This window comes from Epinephelus lanceolatus, chromosome 24 (assembly GCF_041903045.1).
Source record: "Epinephelus lanceolatus isolate andai-2023 chromosome 24, ASM4190304v1, whole genome shotgun sequence".
NCBI classification, from domain to species: domain Eukaryota; kingdom Metazoa; phylum Chordata; class Actinopteri; order Perciformes; family Serranidae; genus Epinephelus; species Epinephelus lanceolatus.
In genome coordinates this window covers 3,025,587-3,049,194 of record NC_135757.1, presented here as the reverse complement: position 1 = coordinate 3,049,194, position 23,608 = coordinate 3,025,587, and the positions used below count along the sequence as shown (strand labels likewise).

Genomic DNA, 23,608 nt, shown 5'->3' with positions numbered 1-23,608 from the left:
ATGTTGCTTTGGGGATCAGAGGTTGAAGGTTCAAATCTTGAGAAATGTAAGTATTTAGTTAATTGTATTTATTTACTCCTGTTTGTATGTATGTACACATTTATGTATTTATGTGTGCATTGCTAAAAGTTTGCATCGCATCCAGGTGCAACTGTTACATTTACATGTGCGTCGACAACTGCTCTACCAAAAGCTCTACCAACCCATCACCACCTGTCAGATCAGATAGCTCAGAGAGATTTTTGACTGCTTGGAGAACATGAGGTTGAGAGTTCAAATCTCATGAGAAGCAGTTTATTTAGACTTTATTTCTCTATTTATTTATTATTGTATGTGTGTATGCCTTTACCCCGAATGTGTTGGTGCATTTTTATATGTTTATATTGCATACCAGTGCAACTCTTTGAACATGTGCCCTTGTGCCGGTCAAAAGCACCAAACCGGAGTTATGTGTCAGATGAAATAGCTCAGTGTGATAGAAGACTGGTTTGTAAACCAAAAGGTGTGGGTTCAAGTCCCAGAAGAGGCTGTTGCTTTTTTTTGGTCTGACACCCAAATGAAGAAGTCAAATATACAAAAAAAACAAACAAGTTTGTCAGAGTACATAGCTCAGACTGTTGGTTGCTGGTTTGTAGACCGGAGGTTGTGGGTTCAAATCTTACTAGGTGCAGTAATTTTTTTTAAGTCCCGACCCAAATGACAACGTCAAACCAAAAAAGAGAACAGCTACCAGTGTGCTTGCACTGATGGCGCGGCAGGTTTGTTCTCGACACGAAAGGCGCCCGTGTCGGGTTCAAGACCTGCTCGCTACCAGGGTATGCACAAACAACAGTAGCTAAAAACTAAATCCTAAAATAGACAAACCAATAAATAGCTGCGGAAATAAATAGGTGCAAAATTAGATGCGTGGGGAAAAAAAATTAGATATATAAATAAACACAAAACAATAGAGGCTAAAACAGGGCGTGGCATACTGAACCATAGACTAACACAAAGGCTTCATAGACTAACGCAGGTGTAAACAAACATAGGCATGATAAATAAGGGACCAACAAACACCAGCAGACATAAACAAAAGAGATAAGAGCACCTGAACGAAAAGAGAAAGTTTTCTAAAAAAACTTTTTGGGGGGGGTCCCAAAAATGTTTTTCCTGACTTTTAGCGTTTTTTGGGGGGGGGGGGGTCCCAAAATTTTTCCCCTGCCTTTTAGCCTTTTTTGGGGGGGGGGGGGGGGGGGGGGGTCCCAAAATGTTTTTCCTGCCTTTTAGTGTTTTTTGGGAGGGGGGGGGGGTCCCAGAAATGTTTTTCCCACCTTTTATATATTTCTATTTGTTAATTTTTTTGCGTTAAAACACAAATATATCGATAAAACTAACATTAAAACTTAATTTACAAATTAAATAATTTTTTCCCTTTTTTCCCTACATTTTTGTACAGTTCCTAACCAAAATATATTTCTGTATTGATTTATTTTTTTTTTCTATTTCTGTATTAATTTATGCATCTATTTAACACATAAGATGCATAAATTAAATGAGTAAATAAACAAAAAGAACAAAGTCATAAGTAAAAGAAAAATTATTTGTTTTTCTCAACATTTTGTTTCCTTGTATTTATTTATTTATTTATTCATACATTTTATTCATTTTCCGTATGAATGAAATGTGAAAATAAATAAAAAATAACTATAAGAATATGTAAGGGCTCATCCTGCTCGGGGTCACAAACACTCTCACCGCTCCACTCAAATAACAATCACTTGATGGGAAGAGTTTCACATGTGTAACGGCTCATTCCTGATGTTAAAACATCACAGCAGGGCACAGTGTGAGTCAAAGTGGTTTAATTATGGTCCACTGTTACATCTCTTGCTGAAACCAAAAGTAACGAGACACTTGTTTAAATTAAAAGCTCAGTTTAAGTGCGACAGCAAACATCACAGTTTCAGCTCACAGTGGTCGCAGTACCTCAGCGACACAGCGACACGGACATGCACACTGTGCACACTGCTTTACAGCTCGTGTTGATTTAAAGGAGTTTAAAGTTCACACTGAATAAGAAAGAAATATATATGTACACGAATGAAATCAGAGATCTTATCTGAACTAGAATGAAATCACAGATCTTGTCTGAACTAAATCTAGTTTTCTGAAGTCAACTTAGAAACTACAGTTTTCCTGCAAAGGTTTAACATGCGAACCTGCTTCCTGACCCCAGAGTCTGAGAGTTACATAAAGAGAGGACGGCACAATGCGAGGCGGAGACGGTCCCTCAGTTCTGATCCTGAAACTCTGCACTCATCTGAGGAGACAAGAAGAGACGGACGACAGGTTATTAGATTGTTCTGGTTCAAATATGTCTCAATGTGATATCATAAAAATATCACAGAGTCATTTTACAGTGTTTCATCAATACGTTTAAAATGTCACAGCACAGAATGTCATATAATTAATAAATAAATAAATAAATAAATACATAAATACATAAAGTCATGGTAAAGCATACAAAAAATGTCATTATAGTATGCCATGAAAATGTAAAATAAAAAATAGTCTTATTATAGTATGCCATTAGATGAAATAAAATTAAATTTAAAAAGGTCATAGTATAGTATACCATAAAAAAAGTAAAACAAATAAATAATAAAAAATGATTAAATAAAAATAAAGTCACAGTATAGTGTGCCTTAAAAAAATATAATAAAAAAAATTAATAAAAAATATAGTCATTAAAAAAAATAGTAGTAAAAAAGCCGTACAGTATGTAATAAAAATGGAAAATAATATATATATGATTTTCAAAGTCACACTATAGTATGTCATAAAAAAATTTTAAATAAATAAATAAAAAGGCCATAGTATAGTATGTAAAATAATTAAAGTACTGTATGTCATAAAAAAGTCTTTATATAGCAGGTACTAAAAAAGTTAAAGTCTAGCTGCAGAGTGTAGAGCAACAGATTAAAGCTGCATCTACCTGAACGTCAAACTCTCCGAATCCAGCAATCAGATTGTTGGTCTGAAAGCAGAGCAAGAAGATAAACAGAGGAGAGCCGGATTTACAGCTGGACGTGCACACACACACACACACACACACACACACACACACACAGACACAGACGGACACACAGACGGACACACAGACGGACACACGTGCTAAATCTTCAAGTGAAAAAGGGTCGGGGTGGGACAACGCCAGCGTTCACATATCGATGTTTGAAGTCTGAGTGTCGTGAGAGCAAAGTGCTCTTCATTCAATTTTAGTGTGATTATGTTGTTTCCTGACACGATGCTGGCGTTGTGCCTTTGAGCAAGGAGCAGCAACCTTCATCCCATTTAAGCCCAAACACTAAAACATGTCTCGGCTCTCACCACAGCGTCGATGTCTCTGGGACTGACGTACTGCGACAGCACCTTGTAGTCGTCAGGAGACATGGGCATCATGTTGTCCTGCAGTCTGGACGGATGTCTGCACACAAACACTCTCATTAACCTGTTTGATCCGTCACTGATGAAATATATATGTCACATTAAATATTATAATACTGACACTTCTGAGACGGATATGAGCTCCGTCTTCATGTAGCCGGTCCTCTCTGGACCGTTCTCCACATCCATGGGCTCTGGAGCTGCACGTCAGACAGACACAGAGTCAGACGTTAATAATTATATTTATTTTGCTGCAATAAATCATCTTACTTTACTGCAATAATTATATTTATTTTAATGCAATAATTGCTTTTTTTTCTAGTGCAATAAATTATTCTATTTAAGTGCAAAATTATATTTATTCTAAAGCAATAATTACTTTTTTTCTAGTGCAATTATTATTTTCATTCTTGTGCGATGAAAGAATTTATTTAAGTGAATTTATTACGTTTATTCTGGTGAAATAAATTCAATTATTTTACTGCAAAATTATTTTATTTTACTGGAATAATTTCTAGTGCAATTATACTTTTTGCTAGCACTTTAAATGCATATATTTATATAACAATAATTACTTTTTTCTACAGCATTAATTGCATTTACTTTAGTGAAATTATTACATTTATCCTGCTGCAATTCTACTGTTTGTTTAAAGCAATAAATGCATTTATTCTGGTGCAATAAATGCTCTTATTTTACTGCAATAATTACTGGTGCAATTATACTTTTTTATGCAATAAATAATTTATTTTAAAGCAAAATTGCATTTATTTTAGAACAATAATTACTTTTTTCTAGTGCTATAAATACATTTATTTTAGTGAAATTATTATTATTAATAATTAATTAATTAATTATTATTCTGCTGCAATAAATCCTTCTATTTAAGTGCAAAATTATATTTATTCTAATGCAATAATTCCTTTTTTTCTAGTGCAATTATTATTTTTATTCTTGTGCTATAAATGCATTTATTTTAGAACCATAATTATTTTTTCTAGTGCTATAATTACATTAATTCCAGTAGAATAAATGCATTTATTCTGGTGAAATAAATTCTCTTTATTTAGTGCAAAATAACATTTATTTTAGTGCAATATTAACTTCTTTCTTGCAGTAATTATATTTATTTTAGTGTGATAAATGCATTTATTCTGGTGAGATAAATTTTACTGCAAAATTATTTTTATTTTACTGCAATAATTTCTAGGACAATTGTACTTTTATCTGGTACTTTAAATGCACTTATTTTAGTGCAAAATAATTTATTTTAGAACAATATTTACTTTTTTCTACAGCATTTTTTTCTATATTTATTTTACTGCAATAATTTCTGGTGCAATTATACTTTTTTATGCAATAAATGCATTTATTTTCATGCAATAGATTCTAAAAATAAATTGCATATATTTTAGAACAATAATTATTTTTTTCTGCTGCAATAAATTCTCTTTATTTAGTATAAAATAACATTTATTTTAGAGAAATTATCACATTTATTCTATTTCAAAAATCACACTATATTTATTTTACTAATTATTTTAGGAGCGGTGTTGTCGACGTTTATTTGCTGCAGTTTCTTTGTATTTTTATTAGTGTGTTCTTCTGTGTCTTTATATTTCAGTGATCACACTGCACAATGTCAATAAAGGTCTTTTATTTTGATGTAAAAGTCCTGCTTTTACAATCCTGTTTTACTTCACAAGATAAAAGCAAATTATCATCAGTTATTTCAGTTTTTAGTTAATTTAATCTGCATTAAATAAAGCTGTAATCATCATATTTATGAGTGAGCGGAGTTTGGTGACTTACTCTCGGAGGGTTTGGGGTAGTACTTCCCGAAGGCCTTGTCTTTGGGGATGTTGGGGTAGAGGAAGCGGAGCGGGTTCTCCGGGATGTTCTCGGCGGCCATCACCTTGTAGGTGCGGATGATGTCGGGCAGCGAGACGGCGGACAGCTCCTTCTTAGTGTACGGCTCCACAGAGTGGTAGAGAGGCTTGTCTGGGGTCAAGAACACAGACGCTTTATTAAAGGTGGAGCTTCTGTCTTTTCATTCTGTGTCTAACGTCTGCTTTAAAGTCTCCCTGTGTTGGACACGTGACGTTCTGCTCACCGTGGACGTCGTGTTCGATCCAGGTGAAGGTGATGGCGCCCTCCCTGCTGCTCTCACTGAAGCGGAGCAGGAAGGTACCCGGACACTTGTCGCTCAGCAGACCCTTCTCCCTCTCCTTACTGATGAAGCCCATGATGGAGCTGCGAACACACAACACATCTACATCAAGACAAGTCTCGTAATGGCCGGCGCCACTGGTTTAAATCAGAGCAGCACTCACCCGTCATTCCAGAGGGACAGCAGGTGTCTCTTAATCAGATCCAGGATTCCTTCGATCCACAGCCAGAAGGGGAAAGACTTCTCGTTGGCACTCTGCTGCTGGACGAAACAAAAGGGTTTAGGTTAGTAAAGAGTCTGAGCAGGGCACGAAAGCAGCAACTAAAGATCACGAGATCATGTGACAGGATAGACGTGTTTGTACGAGGCCTCAAGTTGACAAATCTGTCACAGAATTATAGCAATTATCTCACTGGCTGTATGCAACACACCTGTGAGCAACCCTGGTGGTAAGAGCTCCTTCTGCCAGTTGTAGTTTTTTAATACTGGATGTCATGAAAAGCAGCATGCCCTTCAGTTTCCAATTCCAGCACTTTGCCAAGACCGAGCCGGGTGGAGCTGCAGCTGTTCTGCATCACTGGGACATTTGTTAACATTTTTTTCTGACATTTTATCAATATATTGTTCGGCTATTTTTTTAACATTCTTTTGGACAATTTAATAATAGTTTTGCGATGGTTTATTAATTTTTTCAGACGATTTTTTTAAATTATTTTTGGACATTTCATCAACTTTTTTTTTTATTTATTATTAATTTTTTTTTAGGATTTTTGAAATAGTTTTTCCACACAATTTCACATTTTTTTCCTCAAACATTTTAAAATATTCTGATCTTTTTAAAATATTTTTCCAGATAATGTGATAACATTGACATTTTATCAACAGATTTTCTTAATATCTTTTGGACAATTTATCAAAATATTTTCGAATTTTTTTTAAAAAACAATTTCTCAGACAATGTGATAACATTTTTCAGACATTTCAGTAACATTTATTGGGAAATTTTAATTATAGTGTCCCAACATTTTATCAACAGATTTTCTAACATTTTCTTAATTTTTTTTTTGACAATTTGTCCCTTTTTTCCAAACATTTTATTATAAATTTTTCTGACATTTTATCAACATTTTTTGGAATATTTTATTAATATTTTTAGGATTTTTGAAATATTTTCTTTCCACACAATTTATCAAATTTTTGAATATTTTATCATTTATATAATTTTTTCAGATATTTTACCATTATTCTTTTTTTTTTTTACATTTCAGTAACATTTATTGAAAAATTAACAATATTTTCGTGACATTCTGTCGACAGATTTTCTTAATATTTTTTGGACAATTTATCAAAAACATTTTCTAAATTCCTTTTTTTTAAATTCTCAGACAATGTGATAATATTTTGCAGATATTTATCAATTTTTTTATTTTAACATTTTGTTAACAATTTTCAGACATTTCAGTAACATTTTTAGGGAAATTTTAATTATATTGTCCCGACATTTAATCAACAGATTTTCTAACATTTTCTTAAAAAAATTTCAAACATTTTATCAAAATATTTTCTGAATTGGTATTATTATTATTTTTTTAAAAATCAAACAATGTGTTAATATTTCGCCGACATTTTATCGATATATTTCTTTTTTTTTTTGTTAACATTTTTCAGACATTTTAATAACATTTTTGGGGAAATTTTAATTATATTGTCCCGACATTTTATCAACAGATTTTCTAACATTTTCTTAAAATTTTATTATATTTTTTTTCTGACATTTTTTAAAAATATTTTCAGACATTTTATTAATTTTTTCAGATTTTTTTTTAACTCCGTTTTCAATTTAACATTTTTTTAATTTTATTAATTTTTTTTTAAGATTTTGGAAAAAAAAATTCACAGAATTTATCAATTTTTTTTAAAAACATTTTATCACAAAAAAAAAAAAAAAAAAAACAACACAAACAAAACACACACATCATCACTAGTCTCTGCGTGGCGCTGTTCAACATGATGGTGTCTTACCTTGCAGAACTTGGTCCAGGGGATCAGACCCTCTGGGTTCCTCTGGGCTTTGGCTCCTGCACACAAACATGGAGGTGTCACATTTACACCTGACGCCTCTGCGCCAAATGCAGTGATGTCACGTGTCATGGCGTGTCGTGTGTTTCCTACCGAGCAGCTTGTCAGCCAGCATGTTGAGCTGCTCCTGGTTCAGGCCTCGCTTGGTGACTGAGGAGAACTGCCAGCTGAGGACCTCGGACAGCTGGGACCACTTCGCCGCAGGAGGGGTGATGAAGAACTTCAGATTCTGAGGATGAGGAGGGGAAACGTCAGCAACAGCATGACTTCCTCTGTGTGTGTGTGTGTGTGTGTGTGTGTGTGTGTGTGCTCACCCTGGGCTCAGTGGTCAGCATGTTGTACCAGAGAATGGACGCCCAGCCGCTGGGCAGCTGACACACGTTAGAGATGACCACGACAGGCAGAGACATGGCCTGAAAACAACAACAACAACATGTAAACAACCATGAACAGAGTAAACGAAATAATCTGCGTCGTCTCGTCTCACCTCCAGTTTGATGTCGAGTCCCGACTGGTTGAGCTGCAGCTCCGACTCGAAGCTGAGCGAGTGAAGCTCCTCGGTGACGATCAGAGGACCCTGAACACACACACACACACACACACACACACACACACACACACACACACACACACACTCAGCTTAAAACTACACAACGACTCTTGTGTGTGGTCTGCACATGTATGGCTGAGGTGAGACAAACAGACTGGAAACGTAAGACTCGTACCTCATTTGTTCGGTTGCCGGCAACTTTCTGCTCCTTCAGTTGCTGCGTGAAGAGTGAAGAGACGTTAAGACAACATACCACACACACACACACACACACACACACGTGACACGTAACAGTATGAAAGACTCACCAAGTGTCTGAACTCTGCTGCCAGGCTGCCGTTCGACTCCTCCATGTTCATGACTTTGGTGTTTGTGCCTAAAATGTTAAACTTACGAAACCTGACGACAGATAAATAAACAAATAAACAAACAAACAAATAACAACAATAATCAAAGTACGACATGTTGTCCACGGTTCAGAGACGTACCCTTTCTTCTCCGTCACGTCTCTGAGGAGCAGAAGACAAAGTGATTTAGCAACATGTTTCAACAGTTATGAGCAGCAGGTGACACGAGCTGTTGAACGCAGCTTACTTGTCAAACAGAGCCTTGACTTTGAGCTGGTAGTTAAACTCGTGCAGCTTCACCAGGAACCTGCAACGACAACAGGAAGTTACAGGCGACGGAGAAGAAGACACAAGTATATGTACGTATGAAGCTTGTTGCTGTAAGGACTGCGAGGACTTCCTGCGTCCTGATGACGCGACGCTCAGATTTGAGTCTCTCACCGCAGCTTGACTGTGAACTGGACGCCTGTCTTCAGCACCAGAGGCCTCTGAGGGTGAGTGGGCATACAGGGCTGCCTCTCCACCACCAGGGAGCTGCACACACACACACACACACACACACACACACGCACACACGTCATTGTTTGGTACCTTTAATTACACATGAAGGTGATCAGTGCAGGAGGTTCTGTACTTGGAGAGGAGGTTCTTGAGGAGGTCCAGGGCCCGCGCCTCCAGGTAGGCCTTCTTCTGTGTGATGGGGTCGCTGTCGTACGTGAACTTCTGCTCCAACTCCTGCAGCTTCTTCAGGTGCTGACGCACCTGCTGCAGACTCTCCGCTACTGCCGTGAACCTGAGGGAGGAGGAGGAGACGCAGGAGGAGCATGAGGAGAATGAGGAGATGCCGGAGGAGGAGGAAGAGGAAAGGGAAATGACAGATGAAGAGGAGGTGGAGGAGACGCAGGAGCAGGAGAGAACAACATAGATGAAGAGGGGGAGGAGGAGGAGGAGGAGGAGGAGATGCAGGAAGAGTGGGAGGAACAGCAGGAGGAGGACATGCAGGAGATGCAGGAAGAGGGGGAGGAGGAGACACAGGAGGAGGAGATACAGGAGGGGGAGCATGAGGAGACGCCAGAGGAGGAATAGAAGGAGGGGGAGGAGGAGGAGGACATGCAGGAGATGCAGGAAGAGGGGGAGGAGGAGACACAGGAGGAGGAGATACAGGAGGGGGAGAATAAGGAGATGCCAGAGGAGGAATAGAAGGAGGGGGAGGAGGAGACACAAGAGGAAGAGGAGATGCAGGAAGAGGAAGAGAAGGAGGAAGAAACACAGGAGGAGGAGACACAGGAGGAGAAGGAGATGCAGGAAGAGGAGGAGGAGGAGGAAGAAACACAGGAGCAGGAGAGGCAGGAGGAGGAGACACAGGAGGAGGAGGAGATGCAGGAGGAGGGGGAGGAGGAGACACAGGAGGAGGAGATACAGAAGGGGGAGAATGAGGAGATGCCAGAGGAGGAGGAGAAGGAGGGGGAGGAGGGGGAGGAGGAGGAGATGCAGGAAGAGGAGGAGGAGAAGGAAGAAACACAGGAGGAGGAGACACAGGAGGAGAAGGAGATGCAGGAAGAGGAGGAGGAGGAAGAAACACAGGAGCAGGAGAGGCAGGAGGAGGAGACACAGGAGGAGGAGACACAGGAGGAGGAGGAGATGCAGGAGGAGGGGGAGGAGGAGACACAGGAGGAGGAGATACAGAAGGGGGAGAATGAGGAGATGCCAGAGGAGGAGGAGAAGGAGGGGGAGGAGGAGGAGGGAGAAACACAGGAGGAGGAGAGGCAGGAGGAGGAGACACAGGAGGAGGAGGAGGAGGAGATGCAGGAGGAGGGGGAGGAGGAGACACAGGAGGAGGAGGAGGAGGAAGAAACACAGGAGGAGAAGACACAGGAGGAGAAGGAGATGCAGGAAGAGGAGGAGGAGGAGGAGGAGGAGGAAGAAATACAGGAGGAGGAGAGGCAGGAGAAGGAGACACAGGAGGAGAAGGAGATGCAGAAAGAGGAGGGGGAGGAGGAGGAGGAGGAGGAAGAAATACAGGAGAAGGAGAGGCAGGAGGAGGAGACACAGGAGGAGAAGGAGATGCAGGAAGAGGAGGGGGAGGAGGAGGAGGAGGAGGAGGAGGAGGAGGAGGAGGAGGAAGATACACAGGAGGAGGAGATACAGGAGGGGGAGAATGAGGAGATGCCAGAGGAGGAGGGGGACATGCAGGAGATGCAGGAAGAGGGGGAGGAGGAGACACAGGAGGAGGAGATACAGGAAGAGGAGGAGGAGGAGGAGGAGGAGGAGGAAGAAACACAGGAGGAGGAGACACAGGACGAGAAGGAGATGCAGGAAGAGGGGGAGGAGGAGGAGGAGAACAACATGGATGAAGAGGAGGAGGAGGAGGAGGAGGAGGAGGAGGAGGAGGAGGAGGACAATGAGGAGATGCAAAACGGAGAAGGACGAGGAGGAGGAGATGCAGGAAGAGGAGGAGGAAGAAAAACAGTAGGAGATGCCAGAGGAGGAGGAGAAGGAGGGGGAGATGCAGGAAGAGGAGGAGGAAGAAAAACAGTAGGAGATGCCAGAGGAGGAGGAGAAGGAGGAGGAGATGCAGGAAGAGGAGGAGGAAGAAAAACAGTAGGAGATGCCAGAGGAGGAGGAGAAGGAGGGGGAGATGCAGAAGAGGGGAAGAACAGCAGGAGGAGGAACGGGGGAGGAGGAGGACATGCAGGAGATGCAGGAAGAGGGGGAGGAGGAGACACAGGAGGGGGAGAATGAGGAGATGCCAGAGGAGGAGGAGAAGGAGGGGGAGGAGGGGGAGGAGGAGATGCAGGAAGAGGAGGAGGAAGAAACACAGGAGGAGGAGAGGCAGGAGAAGGAGACACAGGAGGAAAAGGAGATGCGGGGGGGGGGGGGGGGGGGACGAGATGGATGAAGAGGAGGAGGAGGAGGAGATGCAGGAAGAGGAGGAGAAGGAGGAGAACAACATGGTAGGAGGAAGAGGAGGAGATACGGGAGGAGAGATGAGGAAGAGCAGAGAGGAGGAAGGGAGAACAACAGATGAGGAGGAGGAGAAGATGTAGCAAGAGGAGGAGGAGGAGATGCAGGAAGAGGAGGAGAAGGTGGAGGAAGAAACACAGGAGGAGGAGAGGCAGGAGGAGGAGACACAGGAGGAGAAGGAGATGCGGGGGGGGGGAATGACATGGATGAAGAGGAGGAGGAGGAGAACAACATGGTAGGAGGAAGAGGAGGAGACACGGCAGGAGAGATGAGGAAGAGCAGAGAGGAGGAAGGGAGAACAACAGATGAGGAGGAGGAGAAGATGTAGCAAGAGGAGGAGGAGGAGATGCAGGAAGAGGAGGAGAAGGAGGAGGAAGAAACACAGGAGGAGGAGAGGCAGGAGGAGGAGACACAGGAGGAGAAGGAGATGGGGGGGATGACATGGATGAAGAGGACGAGGAGGAGGAGAACAACATGGTAGGAGAAGGAGGAGACACGGGAGGAGAGATGAGGAAGAGCAGAGAGGAGGAAGGGAGAACAACAGATGAGGAGGAGGAGAAGATGTAGCAAGAGGAGGAGGAGGAGATGCAGGAAGAGGAGGAGAAGGAGGAGGAAGAAACACAGGAGGAGGAGAGGCAGGAGGAGGAGACACAGGAGGAGAAGGAGATGCGGGGGGGGGACGACATGGATGAAGAGGAGGAGGAGGAGGAGGAGAACAACATGGTAGGAGGAAGAGGAGGAGACACGGGAGGAGAGATGAGGAAGAGCAGAGAAGAGGAAGGGAGAACAACAGATGAGGAGGAGGAGAAGATGTAGCAAGAGGAGGAGAAGGAGATGCAGGAAGAGGAGGAGAAGGAGGAGGAAGAAACACAGGAGGAGGAGAGGCAGGAGGAGGAGACACAGGAGGAGAAGGAGATGCGGGGGGGGGACGACATGGATGAAGAGGAGGAGGAGGAGGAGGAGAACAACATGGTAGGAGGAAGAGGAGGAGACACGGGAGGAGAGATGAGGAAGAGCAGAGAGGAGGAAGGGAGAACAACAGATGAGGAGGAGGAGAAGATGTAGCAAGAGGAGGAGGAGGAGATGCAGGAAGAGGAGGAGAAGGAGGAGGAAGAAACACAGGAGGAGGAGAGGCAGGAGGAAGAGACACAGGAGGAGGAGATGCAGGAGGAGGGGGGGAGGAGACACAGGAGGAGGAGATACAGGAGGGGGAGAATAAGGAGATGCCAGAGGAGGAATAGAAGGAGGGGGAAGAGGAGATGCAAGAGGAGGAGGAGGAGGAGGAGGAGGAAGAAGAAACACAGGAGGAGGAGACACAGGAGGAGAAGGAGATGCAGGAAGAGGAGGGGGAGGAGGAGGAGGAGGAGGAGGACATGCAGGAGATGCAGTAAGAGGGGGAGGAGGAGACACAGGAGGAGGAGATACAGGAGGGGGAGAATAAGGAGATGCCAGAGGAGGAATAGAAGGAGGGGGAGGAGGAGACACAAGAGGAAGAGGAGATGCAGGAAGAGGAGGAGGAGGAGGAAGAAACACAGGAGGAGGAGACACAGGAGGAGAAGGAGATGCAGGAAGAGGAGGAGGAGGAGGAGGAGGAGGAGGAGGAAGAAACACAGGAGCAGGAGAGGCAGGAGGAGGAGACACAGGAGGAGGAGGAGATGCAGGAGGAGGGGGAGGAGGAGACACAGGAGGAGGAGATACAGGAGGAGGAGATACAGAAGGGGGAGAATGAGGAGATGCCAGAGGAGGAGGAGAAGGAGGGGGAGGAGGAGGAGGAGGAGGAGGGAGAAACACAGGAGGAGGAGAGGCAGGAGGAGGAGACACAGGAGGAGGAGGAGGAGATGCAGGAGGAGGGGGAGGAGGAGACACAGGAGGAGGAGGAGGAGGAAGAAACACAGGAGGAGGAGACACAGGAGGAGAAGGAGATGCAGGAGGAGAAGGAGATGCAGGAAGAGGAGGAGGAGGAAGAAATACAGGAGGAGGAGAGGCAGGAGGAGGAGACACAGGAGGAGAAGGAGATGCAGGAAGAGGAGGAGGGGGAGGAGGAGGAGGAAGATACACAGGAGGAGGAGATACAGGAGGGGGAGAATGAGGAGATGCCAGAGGAGGAGGAGGACATGCAGGAGATGCAGGAAGAGGGGGAGGAGGAGACACAGGAAGAGGAGGAGGAGGAGGAGGAGGAGGAGGAGGAGGAGGAGAAAGAAACACAGGAGGAGGAGACACAGGACGAGAAGGAGATGCAGGAAGAGGGGGAGGAGGAGGAGGAGAACAACATGGATGAAGAGGAGGAGGAGGAGGAGGAGGACAATGAGGAGATGCAAAACGGAGAAGGACGAGGAGGAGGAGATGTAGCAAGAGGAGGAGGAGATGCAGGAAGAGGAGGAGGAAGAAAAACAGTAGGAGATGCCAGAGGAGGAGGAGAAGGAGGGGGAGATGCAGAAGAGGGGAAGAACAGCAGGAGGAGGAACGGGGGAGGAGGAGGACATGCAGGAGATGCAGGAAGAGGGGGAGGAGGAGACACAGGAGGGGGAGAATGAGGAGATGCCAGAGGAGGAGGAGAAGGAGGGGGAGGAGGGGGAGGAGGAGATGCAGGAAGAGGAGGAGGAGAAGGAGGAGGAAGAAACACAGGAGGAGGAGAGGCAGGAGGAGGAGACACAGGAGGAGAAGGAGATGCGGGGGGGGGGGGGGGGGGACGACATGGATGAAGAGGAGGAGGAGGAGGAGATGCAGGAAGAGGAGGAGAAGGAGGAGGAAGAAACACAGGAGGAGGAGAGGCAGGAGGAGAAGACACAGGAGGAGAAGGAGATGCGGGGGGGGGGAACGACATGGATGAAGAGGAGGAGGAGATGCAGGAAGAGGAGGAGAAGGAGGAGGAAGAAACACAGGAGGAGGAGAGGCAGGAGGAGGAGACACAGGAGGAGAAGGAGATGCGGGGGGGGGGAACGACATGGATGAAGAGGAGGAGGAGGAGGAGAACAACATGGTAGGAGGAAGAGGAGGAGACACGGGAGGAGAGATGAGGAAGAGCAGAGAGGAGGAAGGGAGAACAACAGATGAGGAGGAGAAGATGTAGCAAGAGGAGGAGGAGGAGATGCAGGAAGAGGAGGAGAAGGAGGAGGAAGAAACACAGGAGGAGGAGAGGCAGGAGGAGGAGACACAGGAGGAGAAGGAGATGGGGGGGGATGACATGGATGAAGAGGAGGAGGAGGAGGAGAACAACATGGTAGGAGGAAGAGGAGGAGACACGGGAGAAGAGATGAGGAAGAGCAGAGAGGAGGAAGGGAGAACAACAGATGAGGAGGAGGAGAAGATGTAGCAAGAGGAGGAGGAGGAGATGCAGGAAGAGGAGGAGAAGGAGGAGGAAGAAACACAGGAGGAGGAGAGGCAGGAGGAGGAGACACAGGAGGAGAAGGAGATGCGGGGGGGGGGGGGAACGACATGGATGAAGAGGAGGAGGAGGAGGAGATGCAGGAAGAGGAGGAGAAGGAGGAGGAAGAAACACAGGAGGAGGAGAGGCAGGAGGAGGAGACACAGGAGGAGAAGGAGATGCGGGGGGGGGGAACGACATGGATGAAGAGGAGGAGGAGGAGGAGGAGATGCAGGAAGAGGAGGAGAAGGAGGAGGAAGAAACACAGGAGGAGGAGAGGCAGGAGGAGGAGACACAGGAGGAGAAGGAGATGCGGGGGGGGGAACGACATGGATGAAGAGGAGGAGGAGGAGGAGAACAACATGGTAGGAGGAAGAGGAGGAGATACGGGAGGAGAGATGAGGAAGAGCAGAGAGGAGGAAGGGAGAACAACAGATGAGGAGGAGGAGAAGATGTAGCAAGAGGAGGAGGAGGAGATGCAGGAAGAGGAGGAGAAGGAGGAGGAAGAAACACAGGAGGAGGAGAGGCAGGAGGAGGAGACACAGGAGGAGAAGGAGATGGGGGGGATGACATGGATGAAGAGGAGGAGGAGGAGGAGAACAACATGGTAGGAGGAAGAGGAGGAGACACGGGAGAAGAGATGAGGAAGAGCAGAGAGGAGGAAGGGAGAACAACAGATGAGGAGGAGGAGAAGATGTAGCAAGAGGAGGAGGAGGAGATGCAGGAAGAGGAGGAGAAGGAGGAGGAAGAAACACAGGAGGAGGAGAGGCAGGAGGAGGAGACACAGGAGGAGAAGGAGATGCGGGGGGGGGGGGGAACGACATGGATGAAGAGGAGGAGGAGGAGGAGATGCAGGAAGAGGAGGAGAAGGAGGAGGAAGAAACACAGGAGGAGGAGAGGCAGGAGGAGGAGACACAGGAGGAGAAGGAGATGCGGGGGGGGGGAACGACATGGATGAAGAGGAGGAGGAGGAGGAGGAGATGCAGGAAGAGGAGGAGAAGGAGGAGGAAGAAACACAGGAGGAGGAGAGGCAGGAGGAGGAGACACAGGAGGAGAAGGAGATGGGGGGGGGGATGACATGGATGAAGAGGAGGAGGAGGAGGAGAACAACATGGTAGGAGGAAGAGGAGGAGACACGGGAGGAGAGATGAGGAAGAGCAGAGAGGAGGAAGGGAGAACAACAGATGAGGAGGAGGAGAAGATGTAGCAAGAGGAGGAGGAGGAGATGCAGGAGGAGGAGAACAACATGGATGAGGAGGATGAGGAGAGAGGAGGAAGGGAGAACAACAGAGGAGAAGGAGGAGGAGTAACGGAGGATAATTGTTTGTTTGTTTGTTTGTTGTGTTAAGGCTGCTGGACGACAGGAAGTCTCACCAGTTCTGCAGCTGGTCGACGCAGGCGTTGGGCGGCCCTCCGATACAGGCGATCTGCTGCCGCTGCTTCCACTCAGGCAGCTCCTCAGAGATCAGGTCTGACAGCAGCGCCTGGGTGACGTTGAGGAGGTCGCTGAGCTGAACCACCACGTCCTGAGAGAGAAGAGATGCACACATGCTTAGGACTACACATACTTAGGACTACACATACTTAGGACTACACATACTTAGGACTACACATCACGTCCACGGGAAACTTTAACCTGGCTGTTGATGATCTCAGAGAGAGGGGAAGAAGGGCTTTCTATGCTATAAAGAAATCTTCAAACATTAATATACCCATTAGAATCTGGCTCAAAATATTCAAATCTATAATTGAACCAGTTATTCTGTATGGTAGTGAGGTGTGGGGTCCTCTTGCAAATCAAGATTTTGAAAAATGGGACAAACACCCCATCGAAATCCTGCATACAGAGATTTGCAAGAGCATCCTCAGAGTGCACAGGAACACCCCCAACAACGGGCGCCGAGCTGAGCTAGGCCAATTCCCCCTTTTAATTAGAATTCAAAAAAGAGCCATCAAGTCCTGAGGCTCAGCTACTCTAACAGCACCAGACCTCAGGACAGCCCTCACACAATCTGGACCCACCAAATTATAGAGAAACAAAAAGAACATTACATTAACTATTGGACATCGACCACAAAAATGCAAAGCAAACTTCAGTGTTATTTGGCTCTAAACAGACAGTACACGGTGGCAGAATATCTGAGCACCGTGACTGATGAGAAACTGAGGAAGACTTTGACCATGTACAGACTCAGTGACCACAGCTTGGCCATAGAGACGGGCAGACACAGGCAGACCTGGCTGCCCAGAGAGGACAGGTTGCGTGAGCTCTGTCCACACAGACACACTTCCTGTTGCACTGCAGCAAGTATGAACACATCAGAGCCGACTTCCTCTCAAAAATAAAACACAAAGTCACTATTTTGCTGCAGCTTAGCAGCAGCAAAATATGTCAGGTTATGCCACAGCCTGAGGGACAACCATCACAACACCTGACACACCTGTCTATATTTACAGTCCTTGTAACTCACAATCTATATTTTTCTTTATTCATTTTTTTTCTATATTATATTTTGGTGTATTGTATTGTAGATAAGTGTATTTTGTATTATATATCATATATTTAATCTTTTTTTTTTTTTTATAGTTTTCTGACTTACTTTTATTATTGTACTTTATTTGTAAATTTTTAATGTCTTTGGCAATATTGTTAATCTACAGTCATGCCAATAAAGCTTATTGAAATTGACAGAGAGAGACAGAGAGAGATGGGTGATGAAAGGGTTAATATCAACCACTCCAGAGCTGCTGACTGTTGGAACAGTGGAAACATGAACCAGGACGGCTTTAGTGAGTTTTATTTTGTTTCTGTTGACTTTGAATGACGTGAGTTTGATGAGGATAAAATCACTGATTATGGAGCTGAAACCATTTCCCTCAGTGGAGACAACGCTCTGATTTACTTTAATTTCACAGATAAGAAACAATAAATTGTGAAGACAATAAAGCCTCCACACAAATAACATTTTAATTCATGTGTGTGATTTATCCTGGCTTCATATGAGCAGAGGAAAAGTCCGCTAGCTGCTAGGCTAATTTATACAATGTAAAATGCCATAGGCTTGTGCTAATAACGTTAGCATGTTGTATTTGTTTGGAAAACGTGTTTAGTATAAGACAGTTGTTTTGTCAGTGAACCTTGTGAGTTGTAATGGAGCTGAATTATGTACTTACTTACTTACTTATATGACAAGAGGAAAAGTTTACTAGCTGCTAGGCTAATTTATACAATGTAAAACGCCATAGGCTTGTGCTAATAACATTAGCATGTTGTATTTGTGGGGAAAATGTGTCCAGATAAAGACAAGTGTTTGTCTGTGAATGCTGCGAATTATAGTGAAGCTGATTTGTGAACTTGTGTTTGAAACTGTCTCTATTAACCCATGTTTAATGTGTGTTTAATGTGTGTCAGGGATCAACACGTCTGTGTCTGCTCACCTGTCGTTTGGCTTTCAGTTCGAAGCACATCCTCCCGACCACCAGCTTCTCTTTCTCCAGCTCCTTTGCTGTCATGCCGTTCACTTCGTTCTCTGCACAAACACAAATAACATCAGCTCCACAAACAAGCGCTTTCTATAGACCCTTTTACTGTGTACATTTTTAGGTGGGCGGGGCTTAGCTGGAGGCAAAACGATTCTAGCTAGCAAGTTCTGTTGTCTTGTTTTCGACAATGTTCTCTCATTGTGACCTCCTGTTGCCCTGACAACACCTCCAACACAAACATTCTCACCTCTGCTCTTGAGCGTGTTGGCTTTGAAGTCGTACTCGTCCTGCAGATCTTCAAGGTTCTTAATGTTCTGATCCGCCACCTGAAGAAGACGAACAGGGAAGACATTTCAACCACCCTGACTCCTTCTGCTCGACCGTGTTTCGTCTGTACACGTCACATGATGTCACCTGCACTCTTTCTTTCATCTCCTTCACTTTGTTGTCCAGCTTCTGTTTCTCCACCACCATCGCCGACTCCGTCCCCTCCCTCTCCTGCTGCAGACATGAAGATAAATAAGATAAGTGTTTACCCATCATGACTTTATTCAAGGAAACTCCACATTGTTTCCTTGTCTGTAGACGGACTTCCCTGTTTTTTGCACGTTCTGCTGACTCACTGTGAGCAGATTTTTAAATGACTTTAACTTAGTAATAGTGAGATTATGACTTATCTTCAAACACACTGGACGATACAAAGGTCTAGACGGGCCTATGTGCATTTTGTGTGTTCTACCTCTACGCTCTTGGCAGTGGCGAGGATCTTCTGTTCCTCCTTCAGGTTCCTGGAGATGATCATGGCCATGTGGACCGGATCTTCCTGGAACCGATCCTGCAGAGACACCCAGAGTTTAAGTTACGACTTAGACACTGAGTAAAGATTAACGCCTCCGGTTCAGCTGGCTTCGTTCGTACCTGCAGGTTCCTCTTGATCTTGCGGATGTTGTGCTGCAGCAGGAAGTTGTTCTCCAGGGCGAAGCGGCTGTGTTGGTCGTCCAGCTGAGCCAGGAGGTCGTGGAAGCGAACGGTGGCCAGAGAGTCCTGTATCGCCACCGTGTCCCTGAGGAAGCAAAGACGATAGAGCTACTACTTTCATGAATCTATTGTCTAGTTGTTCCGACGATAAAATGTAGAGTCCATTAAGTATTTTGTTTTCAAAGATACAAACACAGAAAAGTCGACATCTGCGACCTCTTCAGACGTCTCTTTTGTCCGAACAATTGTCGAAAATACAAAACTTTTCAATTTATTTAATTGATCGGCCCATCCCTGTGTCTGTCCTCTCACCAGTCGATGCTCTCGATCCACTTGCTCAGGTACTGTCGGATGTCCATGGGGAACGAGTCGTCGTACAGCTGGTCCACCTGCTCCAGGTACTTGCAGTCCAGCATCTGGAGTTGGCACCACTGCGCCATCTTCTGGTGAACGAGAGCAGCTTCATGAGTTCCAGTTTAAAGTGTAGTTCAAGGTTGAAACTGGAGCCTCGCTCATGCTGCACTAAGAAAATCTGACAATGATCTGATCTTTGATTTTCAACCATATAGACACAAAACATAAATGAACATTTTTTAAAAGGATCTCTTAAATATGGACCCTTATCACAGATTTATCAATTAGGCTCTGAAAAAGGGCGATTTGGGTTTTTACCAAACTATGAAAACTCATTACTATAAAAACATTTAAAGATTTTTTTTTTTAAGACTTTTAAATATTTTTCTGAATCTTTAAATTTAGACTTTTGATATTTCTTAAGACATTTAAAGATTGTTTTAAGACTTTAAAATATTTTTTGAGACTTTAAATTTAGACTTAAGATATTTTTTAGGACATTCAAATTTTTTTTTATTATTTTTAAATATTTCTTTAGACTTTAACTTCAGATATTTTTTTAGGACATTTAAAGATTTTTTTAAGACTTTTAAATTGTTTTACAGACTTTAAATTTAGACTTTAGATTTTTTAAGACTATAAAAGGCATTTAAAGTTTTTTTATGAAATTAAATATTTTTTTGAGACCTTAAATTTAGATTTCAGATTTTTTTAAAGACTTCTTAAGACACGTAAAGTTTTTTTTTTTTAAGTTTTTCTTTAAACGCCACTCGGAATTAAATATGTCAAATTTTACAATAATCAAAAGTGTGGGGGGAATGCAGTAAATTATTTCCAATAAAAAACAGTCATGTCTAAATATTTTGAGACTTTATCCTACCTCCCATGTCTTAGCATTTTTAAGACTTTTAAAAGACTGATTTAAGACATATTAATACATATTAAGGCATTATTTTAGAATTAAAGAATTAAATAGACTTTTTGAGTTACTTGTCATTCGAGTTATTGTTATACATTTGCTTTTATGTGATGTTGTACTTTACTTTTGTTTTTGTTGTTTTATTGCTTTTGCTGTTTTTGGTATTTTTATTTTATTTGCTCTGCTTCACAAAGCACTCTGTAAACCCTGTTTTTAAAAAGGTGCTGTATAAATAATGTTATAACTATTATATTTCTGTTGTGTTGTGTCAATGTTTGCTCTGCAGCCTCCCACAGGAATCAATTAAGTTTCATCTGATCCCTTAAGAACTTGTAATTCCTTCAAAACATGAGAAATATGCAGTGATTCGATAAGCTAATCTCTTTTCCACGCTCCGCCCCTCAGGGTGCACAGAGGTCAAAGGTCAGGGAGCTCTACATCTGGAAAGAAATCAGTGTTTGGCACTGAACATCGGAAGTCAGAGATGCTGACTGGATAATTATGTGCTGTGTTTCCTCTTTCAGTTTCAAGATGCGTTCACTGCTCTTTTCATAGGAAATTTGAAAAAAAAAAAACGAAAGTCAAGTGATTCCAGGGAACAAAATCAGCTCCATTCATCAGCCAGATGTTGGAAACGTGTGCAGGTGGCTGGTGGATTTGCTCCACTCACCATCAGCCCCCAAGACAATCATGAAGCAGCTGATTTCCACTTGTTCTTGCATTTCCAAAGATGATAACTATTGTACTGAAAGTTACAGCTGCATCAGACCTTATATTTCTATTTCTTGAAGTCAATATTACCATATTGATTTTCATTATAAGCTGGCAAAGGTAAGTTCTTTAACAAAAATGTTAAATTTGTATATTTACAATAAATAAAATATAAATACATATGTAAGGAAAAGAAGTTAATAAAACAACAGTAAATGAGCGTAGAGAAAATAAATGTATTTGAGGCAACAGAGTTAGCTGAATGAGTCAACATTATTAAACAATAAATAAATAATTTAAAAAAACAAAATAAATTTTGGTCAGATTATGGCGATAAATTTGTCTCGGTAATATTCGTGTGAAATCGGTCGACAACCCGTAAATTAAAAACACTTTTCACAAATATATATTTTTGCGAATATATAACGCAGCTGCACATAGATAAATTCCAAAACTTAACATTTTTTTTAAATTTTTAATTCATTTACAAATAAATAAATAAAAAGCATAGGTGAATATCTTTCTCACATTTACGACTTTCAAACGAATATTTGCGAATCCAGTTTTTAATTGTGAATCTCAATTCTACGTTTGCGTATTTACATTTTTTACAAGTGTTTTTTATTTGTTTTATTTGTTTTTTTGTGGAATTTGTGTATGTGCAGATTTGTTTTATATTTGCAAAATATTTTTTTTAGTTTGCAAACCTTTTTTGTATTTGTGGAAGTAATTTTATATTAATAAATGACACACTTATGATTTTTTGTGTTTGCGGAAGTTATTTTATATTAATAAATTACACATTTATGATTTTTTGTGTTTGTGGAAGTTATTTTATATTAATAAATTACACATTTATGATTTTTTTTTACTTTACAAATATTTTGTGTTTGTGGAGGATATTTTATATTAATAAATTACACATTTATGATTTTTTTGTGTTTGTGGAAGTTATTTTATATTAATAAATTACACATTTACGATTTTTTTTACTTTACAATTTTTTTTGTATTTGTGGAAGTTATTTTATGTTAATAAATTACACACTTACGATTCTTTTTTGACTTTACGATTTTTTGTGTGTTTGTGGAAGTTATTTTATATTAATAGATTACACATTTACACAAAGATTGTTGATTTTCTCACACTAATTATACCGACACAAATCTATCTCCATATTTCAAGCGTTTGCAGATCTGTTTTTAATTGCAACTTTATTTATTTAATTTTTGAGCTTACAAATACTTTTTGTACTAGCAGATGATGCTTTAATTTTACAAGTTGCACTTTTGCATAATATTATATACTTAAAGATTATATATTTACACACAGATTGTAGATATTCTCCCACAAATAACACTGACATAAATCTATCTCCATATCAAAATGCCAGAAATTGAGACATAGTTTGACATTGTGTCAGTTTTGCATCGTTTATCAGTGAATATTTGCGCAGAAAATTAATCCTTATGAAGTCATTTCCAAAACAAGCTGACACAGGTGAGTGCAGGATGAGAGAGGTACATAGGTTTCATTTCCCTGACTGCCATCACCGCCTCTGCTGCGTCAGTGTACAAATGTCCCACAGCAGGAATCGTCTCGTGAACTCACCTTTTCTTGCTTGTCTCGTGAAACCAAAGTCCGTCCGGAAATGTGACTTTTGTAGCTTTTCTTCTAGACTGTCATAAACTGCTGCGTCACAGCGTCACACCCAACACTTTATCTGAATGCTTATTTTACAGTAGTGAATTCGGCGGAGATTTTGTTCACCTGCTGCATCACATTAAGTTAACTGACAACATTTGGGGCAGCTTGGCAGTGACTAGCTAACGTGTCAGGTTAGAGGTAGTGGACGGTGACGGATACAGTAAACCACTTTAAAGAAGTTGAATTTGGATTAAAATATCTGCTGCTCGGTTTAGCGGATATTTACGTGACAGACAGCGACGTAAAACTGACATTTAATGCTTTTAAAATGGTCGTTTTCTTTACTCGACTAGCAAGTTCAAGTTCACAGTTTTATATGTCTGTGAAAATATGTGAGAAAAGACATTACATCACCGCGCGAGGGCATAACATATTAAACTTACCTTTTATTGTCAGGTGATGTGAACAAAATATGACAGGAATATGTTTATAGGTCCCAAAGAGGATTTTCCCAAACTGTGCAACGACTCTGCAACTCAGCCTTCTCCTGTAAGTGTACGGAAACAGCGTCAGCCAATCGCCGCTTAAGTTTCCTGCCATGTGCCCGCCCCTT

At 42.6% G+C, this 23,608-nt stretch overlaps 1 protein-coding gene across 7 annotated transcripts; it reads right to left on the bottom strand.

The window, feature by feature from the left end:
• Window positions 1-1,827: 1,827 nt before the first annotated feature.
• On the bottom strand, window positions 1,828-23,578 carry stat1a (signal transducer and activator of transcription 1a). Of its 7 annotated transcripts, none has more exons than XM_078165872.1 (25): window positions 23,439-23,578; window positions 19,677-19,807; window positions 19,305-19,449; window positions 19,126-19,221; window positions 18,801-18,887; window positions 18,634-18,712; window positions 18,342-18,433; window positions 16,278-16,429; window positions 9,210-9,368; window positions 9,017-9,109; window positions 8,823-8,882; window positions 8,717-8,737; window positions 8,537-8,627; window positions 8,404-8,445; window positions 8,166-8,255; window positions 7,993-8,091; window positions 7,772-7,907; window positions 7,622-7,677; window positions 5,763-5,860; window positions 5,543-5,682; window positions 5,242-5,430; window positions 3,551-3,629; window positions 3,373-3,469; window positions 2,978-3,019; window positions 1,828-2,302 (listed from the first exon to the last, which is right to left on the bottom strand). In XM_078165872.1, the coding sequence occupies exons 2-25, from the start codon at window positions 19,802-19,804 to the stop codon at window positions 2,273-2,275; spliced, it is 2,301 nt and encodes a 766-aa protein (XP_078021998.1). In that variant the 5' UTR covers window positions 19,805-19,807; window positions 23,439-23,578; the 3' UTR covers window positions 1,828-2,272. The 7 variants fall into 7 exon arrangements, with proteins under 7 accessions (XP_078021998.1, XP_078022000.1, XP_078021999.1 ...); XM_078165874.1 differs by having other exon boundaries at window positions 5,763-5,857; XM_078165873.1 differs by having other exon boundaries at window positions 19,677-19,804; window positions 23,439-23,560.
• Between the last annotated feature and the right edge of the window lie 30 nt (window positions 23,579-23,608).